Raw genomic sequence first — 12,984 nt, 5'->3', positions numbered from 1 at the left:
GTAAGTGTAATGTCTGAATTCTGTAAATCCAGCTTTCCCAGCTCACCCTAATATCATGCTTGTTTATTGAGAAGGGAGATAAATTCCCGAATATATATTGAAGAACTTTCTTCCCTTTGGCAATTCTAGGAAGATTAAATCAAAATAGTAAATAATCATACTGTTTGAATTTTCAACTGCTATTTCTCTGCTGCTGACATGGGTGTAAATCCACAGAAGCTAATGGAGGAGGGCAAGGTGTTTCTGGTTTTTAAACTAAGATACAAAAGATAGTTTTAAAATATATTGGGAGAGGGGAGCCTTTTTCTAAATGAAGTAACAAAAAAGAGTATTTTTTAATCCAGGGAGGCTGTTGTCCTCTCCCCCTTTTTGGTACCCCTGGCTGCAGACTCAGAAAACTTCAAAATTGTCCTCTTCTCCATTGTTTCTTGACTGTCTTGGTTTATGGATGTTTTTCCACCATCCACTTGTAAATTAAAAATGTTCTGTCTGCTAGTGCAAACAAAAGTATTAGCTAAAAAAAAAAAAACTTTTTTAGGTTACAAATCTCATAAATGTATTAATTGGGTGGGATGTTCAAAAGAATTCAAGCTGGAAAAAAAAAGTGAAACATAGTCTATTAGGCTCTCCTATCTCTGATGATATTTGTAAGAAACCAACAAATAATTTGCTAAGTCTAAAATATATTAGCAGTCATGGGTTTGATGAGTATTTAATGGCAGAGAAACTAGTTATCCTGTTTTTACAACATTGCTAGTTTTGAATATTGTGCTTTAAATTCTCTGACAACAGTTCTTATTGGTAGAGGAATTTGCTAGAGTATTAGCCAACAATTTTTCTTGTTTGCATGTGGTTTTGCAACTGTTAGTCAAATTTTGGCTGAAAATTCTTGTTAGGATGGCAGAAAAAGAAAAAATGGCAATCTTGAGACCACTGCAGTCAGGCATGCTTTATCTTAAAACATTGAATTTTTATGTTAATCCAGGGACGTATGCAAAGGGCTGGGGAGGGTGGTGGGTGGTAAAATCTGAATTCAGCAGAGAGAAAGAAATACCAAGATAAAATCAACCACTTATAGAGTCGGTAAAACACCTGAAAAAGCTTCATCCTGTTATTTGCTTCCGTTTTGCTTTGTGTGAAGTGTGCCATTGTATTGACCCCAGGAAGCTTCAGTTGCTGACAAGTCTGTACGGTAAAATTTTCTCGCTAACATAACTTAAGACTTTACATTACGTTTTGTAATCTAGCAGAGCAAGTTTTTTCTGTAACATAGGCAGTACACTCTATCTCTACTAATTTTCGTTTTAACTTGGATGTTTAATTTTCACCTCTAACTTAGAGACCTACATACACTGCCCCTATGTTCTATGTAGCCATTTGCAAGGATCAATGCTGCCATCTATTCCTCATGTTCCCTCTGCCAGGAGTTTTGCCATTGTGTCAATTATAGGGAGCTTCAACATTTGTTGAGTCTTTAGTAATAGCAATAGAAGGCAAAAGCATGACAGAAGGAATATTAATAATTTTATTATGACTAAACCTTGATCTGAGATGCATATTCATAACTCAAGATGATGAAAAAATAAAACTTGTCTTTGCATTTACCTCCAGCCAGAGCTGAGGGATTTAATGAAGAAGAAGTAGAAAAACTTATGATTTGATTGATGTTGGCCTCATTAAAGTCACACTTGAATTGAATTTATGCATGTTATACTATTTGTAATGTCTCTTGTTGAACAGTGCTCAACTTTCAAAGCTTAAAATTTGTGACTGACCCATCAGAATAAAGAGTTCAGGCGCTGTTTTTTGGAACTAGAACATATGGAAGCATGGAACTTACTTATTTAGATCCTCTGACACCTAATGGTGTATAAAGTAGTAATGTTTGACCTCCATGTCTGACGATCCTAAACCAGAGACCACAGCTCATTGAGGAATGATTGTAGAACTGCTTCATCCTCAAGGGAACCACAGATAGTGATCCATTGTCTACCACTCTTCTAGAGGCCTGGAGGGATCCAGCTCCAAGCGTCATAGAAAAGTTGTCCTTGTCCTATTTAAGTCAAGATTGACTCAATTTGACTGGATTTATTGACAAAATAAAAAACAACCCATACACTTACTCCCGTACTGCCAACGTGCCAGAGGCTATAAACGGCAAATACTGGAATTTGATAAGTCAATTATTTGATAAAAAACATCACAAAATATTTGACAACTATCATCAAACAAAAACATCCGTTTTCTGATAAAATTAAGTAGAAAAACTAAACAAACAACAAACAAACAAAAACTGTTTTCATCTACTCAATAAGATATTTTTAAGTTTTTTTTTTTTTAGAACGAGATTAGCGAAATCAATTCTTATATTTGGTATATAAGTATATATTTGGGCAATATACGAGTATTCCACATATGAAAAGAAATAAATCACTTCATAGGATTATCGCATCCAATGGGACACATACCTTACTCACAAAACATTAAATGGAAAAACTAAACAAACAACTTTAATCTACTCAATAAAATATTTTGTAATATTTTTTTGGAACGAACTTAGCGAAATTGGTTCCTTCATATAGTTGGGCAACATATTCCACACCTCTTCACCAATATGTTGTAATGACAGTGCACCTCTATGGCTGTGGTGCATTTCTGATATAGAGTAAATTATTTTCAGATGAAGTTGTTGGGTATGGTGTTGGGTATGGGCGGAATGAATCACTAGTAGAGGTATTATATGAAAATAGAGTTTTTACTGCCTGATTTTGTATTACTTAGATTTTGCGTGTATTATAATTAAAAGAATTGGACCAAAGAGCACATCCTTACTCTAAATAGGAAGAAATGATAGTAAAATATAATGTTTTAAGTGCTTCATGAGGAATAAAATGCTTTAGTCTATTTAGAATACGTGTCACTCGGGAGATTTTAATGCAAAGTGCCCTCACATGATCTTTCCATGTAATCATTTCATCAATAATCATTCTCAAATACTTGAAATTGGTTACCCTTTCAATTAATACATTTCCAAATAAAAGTATCTTGTTTCTTTCAAAATGTTGTATATTTGAAAAAATCATTTTCGAAATATTTAATGATAGATGATTCATTTGCAAATACCATAACTAGAAAACTTGAGCTAAAGTTGTCTCCATTATAGCAAACAAACCATCTAGTGTATATGACTTAAACAATATTACTGTGTCATCAGCATGTGGTATTAGTATACAATCAGTTACAAGTTCTTTTATTTCTGAAACAGATATCATGAAAAGTAGTGGCCCTAGGATCAAACCTTGGGAAACCCCGGATTTTGTTTTTCTTTCTTAATATGTTGATGATCTGACAACTACAGTCTGCATTCTATCTTCCAAATACGATTTGTCTTTTTTAGCATCCAAACCAGAAAATGTATTTTATTCATTTTTTATATTAATACCTCGTGATTAACAGTATCAAAAGCTTTCGAAAGATCCACTAAAATTGCCGACGTCATGAATCCAAAAATTCCTTAATTTTTATAATAAAATGATGTACAGCGTGTGTAGTGGAATGACCTTTACGAAAACCATATCGGCTAGACGGCAAAATTCAATTTTCATTTTCGTTTCAAAATTCAAACGAACAGAAATTACAATAAATAACCGAGTCAAACTCAAAATGATCAGAAATTAACATAATTAGGGCTCAGAATCCATATGCCTTCCCAAGGCCAGCATATAATTTGCACTTTACTAAAAAAATTCATAGTCTTTTACTTTGATAACTTAGAGAAATAAAATAATATTAGCATTCTGATTGCTAAATATCAGTATATGTGTATTAAACTGACAATGCACATTCATTTATATTTTTTTTCAGTAAAGTGAAAATTATGTTCTGGCCTTGGGAAGGCATAGGGGTTTTGAGCCCAACTTATGTTAATTTCTGCTCATTTTGAGTTTGGCTCGGTTATTTATTGTAATTTCTCTTCGTTTTGAGTTTCATTTATTTATCGATGCTGATTTGTGGTAGTTTCACGCTTGGTAGATTATTTGATTTATTTTTGCTCATTTTTTGTTTAATGGAGTTCTTTACTTTTCTTTGAAAAACTTATTTTTGTGGAAATTTATTATTAATTAATTTCTGTTCGTTTTATATTGACATAGTCTTTTCAGGAAAAAAGAAAATAATACTTTAAATCTTTTCGAGTTTTAACGAATTTATAGTTTGGCCTGCTATTTGTATGCTGGAAAAAAAATTTCAGCAATTTTTAACAACATACACTCTTTCAAAAATCTGGACACAAAAAGTTGCGATTAATTTAGTTTCATACCTCTTATAGTTGACCTGGAATAGAAACCTTGATAACAATAGCAAAAAAAATCTGTTTACTTTCTTTAATAGCTTGGATATACTTACGCTATTTTGATTTTGTTACATTTTAAGAGCAGAAGTAGCCCCTGAATTTTGAACATAATACCCTCAGTCGTTCTTGGAATACTGCTGGGCATGCACTTATTGGGAACTTCAGCAAATTTTAACACATGCTAAGTACCTTGTAAGATTTAATCTTAAGGCAACATTTAGTTTTTAAACAGCAGATCCACGGTATAATTGAGGATCGGATGGGCGATGTGAGGAGGATTAGTTACCACTCCAATCATTTTCGACTATTAAACAAGGGCATCAACTCTTTCTATTTTTGTCAATCGAATGTTTAGCCCGTTGTATCGTTGATGTATTATTTGTCCCTTTATGACAACTCCTTCGATACTGAAGTGCCGTCTGTGTTCTGTAATGACGGAACAACAACAACGAAAAAATAATACATTGTTCCCGAATCGATCTTTACTTTAAAAGTTACAAGCCTTCCAGTCGTTCTAGAATTATAAAAAATGATCCATCTCTGTCAATTCCCAACCGAATGAGCTCTTTTTGAGTTTCCATGATTACGCTTTCAATTAGCACTTTATTTGCCCACATGGTATAAATTACAACCCTTACCCTAGGGGCTGTGAGGGTGGTTGTCCTCCTTTAAGACCTAATTTCCAGAACTTTCAACTACGTTAAACAAAATGGCTATCTCAAAATTTTGATTCGATGTGTCTGGGAAAATGGTGAGCGTGAAAGGGGCGTTAGTCGCTCCCCAGGCACTTTCAACTATTAAAAAAGGCACTAGCCCTTTCAATTTCCAATCAAATGCGCCCTTTTGAAGTTTCTACGACAACGCTTGCAATAAAAACTTATATACCCACAGGGCACAACTTAAAACCCTTGCCCTGAGGGCTTGGGGGGGGGGTCGTCATCCTCAAAGACCTAATTTCCAGAACTTTCTGCAACGTTGAACAAAATCGCTATCTGAAAATTTTGATTGGATGTGTTCGGGGGAATGGTGTGCGTCAGAGGGCGGTTAGTTACCCTCCAATCACTTTCAAGTGTTAAAAAGGGCACTAGCCCTCTCGATTTCCAATTGAATGAGTCCCTTTTGAAGTTTTTACGACAACGCTATCTATAAAAACCTTATATGCCCCCAGGGCATTACTTACAACCTTTGCCCTGGGGGCTCTGGGGGTTTCGTCATCCTTAAATAAATAATTTCTAGAATTTTCAACTACGTTGAACAATATGGATATCTCTAAACTTTGATTGAATGTGTTTTGGGAAATGGTGGGCGTGAGAGGGGGGTTAATTACTCTCCACTCACTTTCGACTATTAAAAAGGGCAATTTCAATTTCCAATCAAATGAGCCCTCTTTGAAATTTCTACAACAACTTTCTATATAAACCTTATATGCCCCCAGGGCATAACTTACATCCCTTGCACTGAGGTCTCTGAGGGGGCTCTCATCCTTAAAGACCTAATTTCCAAAACTTTCGACTACGTTGAACAAAATGGATATCTCAAAAGTTTGATTGGATGTGTCTGGGGAAATGGTGGGCGTGAGAGGGGGGTTATTTGTCCTTCAATCACTTTCGACTATTATAAGGGCAATAGCCCTTTCAATTTCCAGTTGAATGAGCCCTTTTTGAAGTTTCTAGCACATCGCTTTCTTTAAAAAACCTTATATGCCCCCAGGGCATAACTTACGACCCTGAGAGCTGTGGTGATGGAGGGGTTGTCATCCTTAAAGACCTAATTTCCAAAACTTTCAACTACGTTGAATAAAATGGCTATACAAAAATTTTGAGTGGGGGATGTGTTTGGGGAAAGTTGGGCGTGAGAGGGGGGTTAGTTGCCCTCAAATCACTTTCGAGACTATTAAAAAGGGCACTAGCCCTTTGAATTTCCAATCCAATGAGCCCTTTTTTCAAGTTTCTGCGACAAAGATTTCAATATATACTTATATGCCCCCATGGCATGACTTATAACCCTTGCCCTGAAGACTGGGGGGGAGTGTCCTGCTCAAATGTATAATTTTCTGAACTTTAAGCTGCGTGGAAGATAAAGGCTATCTCAAAAGTTTGATTGGATGAGTTTGGGGAAATGGTGGGCGCGGACTCTGTGTCAGTTGGCTTCCAATCACTTTCGACTTCTGAAAGGGGCACAAGTCAGTTAAGTTTCCATTCTAGTCAGCCCTTTTTAAAGTTTCTACAACAAAGCTTTTTATAAAAACCTTATATGCCCCCAGGGCATAACTTACAACCCTTGCCCTGAGGGCTGTGGGGGGGGGGGGTTGTCATCCTCAAAGACCTAATTTCCAGAACTTTCAACTACGTTGAACAAAATGGCTATCTTAAAATTTTGATTGGATGTGTTTTGGGAAAAGGAGGGCGTGACAGGGGGGTTAGTTGCTGTTCAATTACATTTGACTATTAAAAAGAGCACTAGCTCTTTGAATTTCAAATGGAACGAACCTTTTTTGAATTTTCTACAACAACGCCTTCTGTAAAAACCTTATAAACTCCCAGGGTATAGTTTACAACACTTGCCTTGAGGACTTTGTGGAAATTTCCTCCTCAAAAACATAATTTCTATCTGAAAATCAACTCCGCTGAACAAAATGGCTATCTCAAAATTTTGATTGGATGTGTTTCGGGAAATTGTGGACTTGGAAGGGGTGTTAGTTGCTTTCCATTCACTTTCGACTATTAAAAAGGGCACAAGCCACTCCGATTTCCAATTGATTGAACGCTTTTCGAAGTTTCTACGACAACTTCTTCGATACGGAAGTGCCCTGGTCTAAAGGAAAAAATAATAATAAATAATACATTGTGCCAGCATCGTTCTTATATCTTCCAGGGCATAACTTAAAACCCTTGCCCTGAGGCTTTAGGGGAATGTCCTCCTCAAAAAGGTACTTTCTAGCTGGAAATCTACTACGCCGGAGAAAATGGCTATCTCAAAATTTTGATTGGATGTGTTTCGGGAAATGGTGGGCGTGGAAGGGGGATTAGTTGCCTTCCAATCACCTTCGACTATTAAAAAGGGCACAAGCCACTCCAATTTCGAATTGAATGAGCCCTTTTCGAAGTTTCTACGACAACTTCTTCGATACGAAGTGCCCTGGTCTAAAGGAAAAAATAATAGACAATTTGTTGTGCCAAAATCCTTCTTATATGCCCCAGGGCATAACTTAAAATCCTTGCCCTGAGGGTTGTGGGGAAATGACCTCGTGAAAAACATATTTTCTATCTGGAAATCAACTACGCTGAACAAAATGGCTATCTCAAAATGTTGATTGGATGTGTTTGGGGAATGATGGGCGTTGGGGGGGGGGCTAATTGCCCTTCAATCACTTTCGACTATTAAAAAGGGCACTAGCCACTCCAATTTCCAATCACATGAGCCCTTTTCGAAGTTTCTACGACAATTCCTTCGATACGAAGTGCCCTGGCCTAAGACCAAGAAAACAAAAATAATAATACATTGTACCAATATCGTTCTTTACTTAGGCAGCGCTATTGCGCTGCTTATGATATGGTTGTAGTGTGTCGATTTGGTCAAAAAAAAATTTCAGCTTTTAACTGGAAATTGACTTGTTCTTAAATTCTATTTAATATTGTCTTACTTCCAATCGTCTGGAGTGCTATTCCTCTCCAATTATCATAAACTGGTTTCTTTCCTTTCTTTAAAATTTAGACAATCATAGCTTTTTTCCTCCTCAGCACTCCGTATGTTTATCAATAGCTTAAAAAGTAGTTTTCTGATAGCGTTTCTGCCTTATCTATGTAGCTCAGGTGGGATTTTGTCGTGGTCAGATGCTTTCTCATTCATCTAAGGCCTCAAGAGCACTGTCAACTTCATCATGAATAGTTGGACCTAATGTATATTAAGATTAAAAAGCTAATTGAATATAATTAAGACTGGTATATCAGGGATTTCAAGGGGATCTTGGGTGATAGGTTGCTTAAGAACATTAGCAAAGTTCTGTCTCCAACGTTCAGTCACACTTTCTTGACTGGTCAGAAGCTAATTTGCATTGTCGATAATTTGACAGACGTCTCTACGGGTGCCGGCTATCTTTTTGGTTAGTATGTTTGCTGTCACTGCGATCAGCAGCTTGTCCAGCCTCATCAGCTAGGTTCTTAATGTAGGCTCTCTTGTCCCTTCTTACAGACTTCTTAACTTCCTTATTGGCATCTAATTACTGTTCTTCCAAAACATTGCAATAATGGTTATGACATAGATGACCAAACGAGTATTTATCAACAGGCACTTTTATGTCTTCTCTTTTCTGTGTAAGTTGCCAAGTAGCATTGTTAATCTGTTCTTCCTTTTCGCGCTTTTTATTTCCTCCTACATCGCGTCAACGTCTTTAATGCACTGCGTCACTAACCCCCCACATTCCATTAATGCTCTGTGCATTGCAATCCTTGAGCTCAAGTCAGCAAATCTGTTTTCTAGTGCAAGATCATAATTCCTCTGCAGAGTCGGGCTATGAAACCTGACATCAAACTTCTTAATACTATTGCAAGTTTTCGTCAGAACCTTCAGCTTGAGCTGGGATTTAACTATTACAAGTTACCAAAGCCTGTCTGTACTATGGTAAGTTCTAACATCTTCCAGACATCGTCTCCTTTGTTAACTAATAAGTATTTGGCCTATTTTGTTTTTTATCATGCCACCAGGTGAACTCCAAGTATACTTATAAACGGTCTCGTGTGGAAACCAAGTACTTCCAAAAATTAATTCATAGGTAGCACAAAATTCAATGAGATGCACACCATCTTTGCTTAGATCCCTAAGTACATGTGGACCAATCATTGTGGGTGCGTATTGCGCATAATTTCCAATTTTCGCATTTATGTCCCTGCGTTTCACCAGAATATCGTGTTAGCGAACTTTATTAACAACGTCATTCAACAGCTAGAAGAAAGAATCTTTCTGATTCATTCGCTTCATTAGTAAGGGGGATACTCTGCGATAATAGTCATCTTTGCTACAGTGGCAAGTTTTTCTATCCTTAATAGATGTCTGGTTAAAGATACTAAGACATAGTACTAATAGAGACAGTTTGGAAACAAATTAGTGTTTATACAAACTTGTCAAACCAGTTTGTGGTCAAAATAATTTTTCACTTATATAACACAAGTGTGATTTTAAAATCGAGAACAAACACATGTCAATTATTAATAATGTGTTTTTTTTCGTCAGGTTTGACTATGGCTCGGACACTATGAGGTCAAATTTAGAATAAGTGCTTCAGCTGTTCTCTGTGGATTTGTCTTATTTTAAAACGATCTTATTTTTCTCTTTTTCAGTGACCCGTATGTCAAAGTGGAACTTGTAGATCTTCAAAGTACAACATCAGTTGATGTTATCCAGACCAAAGTCAAGAGAAGAGTGAGTATAGCTTAATGATTTGGACGCACCCAATATTCGTTTCTATGGGTGAGGGAAGGTAGATAGAAGCAAAACTAGAAATTCTGGCTTAGTTAGTGTTAAATCTCGGCTTCATGCTTCCTATGGTTCGTTCAAACTATGGCATTGAACCTTTCTCACTAACATAATTCAGGACTTTACGTCATGTTATATAATGTTGCCGAGCAAATTATGTTGATAGTGTAGGCAGTGCAAAGTTGACTTCATCTCTGTTTAGTATTATTTGTTATTTAAGTTTATTTCATATTATGGAGACGTCAATATAGTAGAAACAAAGTATATCTTCTGGATGAGGAATAAATAAATTTTGAAAATAAATTGATAAACTTTCCGTTGGAAGTCTTCAGGCTTGATCAGAACTTGATTCACCATCCTCATTCTTCTTCTTCTATTTCACAGCAGGCGGGCTTTTCAGTTGATACTATTTAGCCCTTTTCCTTTTGCTTCACTCTGTGGGCTACAGAGCTACTGGCTTGGTTGTCTCTGATTTATTAAATATTTTCAGATATCTTTCAGTATATCTTTCACCTCAAGCAGTTCAAATATAAGATAATAGATATCGATTTCTATGCTCTGTTTGTAGGTATAGTTGGATAGGCTCTTGGCTGACAGTGAAATTTTGTGGTGTTTGAAGCATTTTTACTTTAACAGTTTACAATGCAAAGTATGCTTTGCAGACGTCAGCATATTACATTCAAATAGGCAGTGGTCAATTGTTTCATTATTCATAATACAATACCTGCAAAGAGGGGACAGGGGAACTGAACCACTTGAATTAGGAAACAGATACGAGAATGCAAGAAAGTTTATTCCATTTGTTCCAGAACGAATTCTATGATAAATTTTAGAAAAATATTTATTGGGAAAGGGGGAAAGAGTAGGATTTTTCTAATTAAACATAATATCTGATAGTCTCCATCGGTAAATATCTCTAATGGGGATTGGTCTCCCACTTGGCTGTTCAATATTTATAGCATTTTTTGCTATTTCATCAACCTGATGATTACCACTTATACCAGAGTGGCTAGGAATATACTGAAGATAAGTTCTTATGCCACTTGAAGCAAGATTATCTGTAATACTAAGACAATGATAAGTGTCAATATCTAGCTTATACTGAGGAGCTGAAGACAGCAACTCAAGGCTTGATTAAGAGTCAGAATAAACTATAAAATTATTTGAATTAGCAATCAAGGGTTTATTTTCCATAAGGTGTTCTAATGCCATGATTATGGCATTTAACTCTGCAGACATTATTAATACACTATTATATAATTTGACACCCATTGTAATTTTAAGGTGAAGAAGGAAGGTACTATATGCTACCTTCTCATTCATTTTGGACCCATCAACAAATATTTGGAAATAGTTTTTATAAGTAATTGTTTTAAGTTCAGCAATTCTTGTTTGGAGAAAAGCAATGGCGGTTAAATCTTTAGTCCAATTTGAGAAATAAGTATTTATTATAGGGATTGTCCAATTCCATGGAGGGGATTGGGGGAAAGTAGGTGCAATAGACTTTGCGGGTACATGGAACTTCTTTTGAATACTGGCATACTCATCTGCAATGCCTCTATACATGGCTGGATTTCTTAACCAATTATGTAGGGTGTTTGAGCTATTTGAATCAATTTTCGTAAGATGCTTTATCAAGAGAAAGCTACGTCTCTCCCTTATTGTTGTTAATCCACTCTCCATAAGCAGAAACTTGGTGCTTGTGGGTTTCCTAAGACCAAACATGAGACATATTATGTCGTTTTGTATTGTTTCAATTTTTTTTAATCTGGGTCTTTGAACATCCACCATAGACGATGAGCCCATAGTCAATATAGGGTCTTATATGTGATTTATAAAACTGGAGTAAAGTTTTCTCCTTACATCCCCAGGGTGTAGAAAGAAGTCTTTTTAGTATATTTGTTTTTCTATAGCATTTTTTTATTGTGTTTGAAATGTAGAGGTGGAAATTAAGTTTTTGGTCAAGCATGAGACCTAGGTAATTAATATGATTATCTTCTGGAATAGTTGTTCCATTTAGAGTTAGTCTTGCATTAACATGATTTCGCTTTCGGTGAAATTGGATTATTTTTGACTTGGTAGGTGCAATGGGTAAATCTGAATGTTCGAGGGAATTTTTCAAATTGGAAAAGTGACTTTTGCAGCTTTGACTGTGCAATCTCAAAGGTGTTGCCAGATGACCATAGTACCATATCATCAGCATATTGTAGATTCGTGTGGGGGAGGTTCATGTCCCAGAGATATAGGGCAAAGAGGAGGCAGCTGAGGACTGCTCCCTGAGGAAGGCCTTTGGTTATTGTCTTTTGGGGTGAAGAGGCTGAACCTACACAAACAATGAAACTTCGCAATTCTATGAAAGATTTTATAAAATATACTAGCTGGGGGGGTAGTCCAAGGTTTGCAAGTTTAATTAAAAGGATTTGGTGGTTCACATTGTCATATGCCCCTTCAAAATCTAGGAAAGCTGCAACAAGGACATTTTTCTTAGGATGATTCATTTATTGCGTTTGTTAACCATTTGAAAGCATATATTTAGGAATTGTGTTCCCAGAAGCCATTTTGAGTAGGGGATTATATCATTTTTTTTCAACGAACCAGAAGAGACGACATTATATCATTTTCTGCAATGTATTTTTCATCACGGGAGTAATCATTGTGAGGCTTTAAGACTCGGGGTTATATTGGGGTTTATTTTTCTTTGGGATTGGTAGGAGGAACAAACATTTCCAGATATTGGGGAACATAGATGAAGCCCAAGCATGATTATAACCATTTAGAATTTTCCGTTTTTATGAAGGGATGAGATTATTTATCCATGTAGGATGTATATTGTCATAGCTGCCGCTAGTCATGGTCCTAATATGATGTATTGAAGTATTCATTTTCTGGATCTAGAATGTGCGGGTTATATGCTTAGATCCTGGATGAGGTCGGTAACTTGGGTTCATAGGAATTGGGGGCATTTTGCTACAATTATTTGATGTTAGCTTATTAACGAAAAGAGTGGCAAATAGCTTAGCTTTTTCACTATCATTATCATAATGGGTATTATTATGTATAAGCTCATACAGTAGTGGGTTGGGGGAAGTCTTTTTCCCACAGATGTGGCTTATGACTTTATGTATAATTGGCTCATGTGTTTCTCTGGAGAGATTATTTGC

At 36.2% G+C, this 12,984-nt stretch overlaps 1 protein-coding gene across 1 annotated transcript in view; it reads left to right on the top strand.

Annotated features, from left to right (window-relative positions):
* Positions 1–12,984, top strand: part of Nedd4 (E3 ubiquitin-protein ligase Nedd4) — a 105,806-nt gene that overhangs the window by 8,536 nt on the left and 84,286 nt on the right. The window contains exon 3 of the mRNA XM_089101850.1: positions 9,688–9,769. Coding sequence (XP_088957976.1) covers positions 9,688–9,769 — 82 coding nt within the window. The remainder of the gene's footprint in view (positions 1–9,687; positions 9,770–12,984) is intronic.

The sequence above is a fragment of the Artemia sp. Qi Xiang Cuo genome, chromosome 15, assembly GCF_049724085.1.
Source record: "Artemia sp. Qi Xiang Cuo chromosome 15, ASM4972408v1, whole genome shotgun sequence".
In the NCBI taxonomy this organism is placed as follows: domain Eukaryota; kingdom Metazoa; phylum Arthropoda; class Branchiopoda; order Anostraca; family Artemiidae; genus Artemia; species Artemia sp. Qi Xiang Cuo.
Note: the sequence above shows the minus strand (reverse complement) of the source record. Positions and strands in the feature narration are given on the sequence as shown.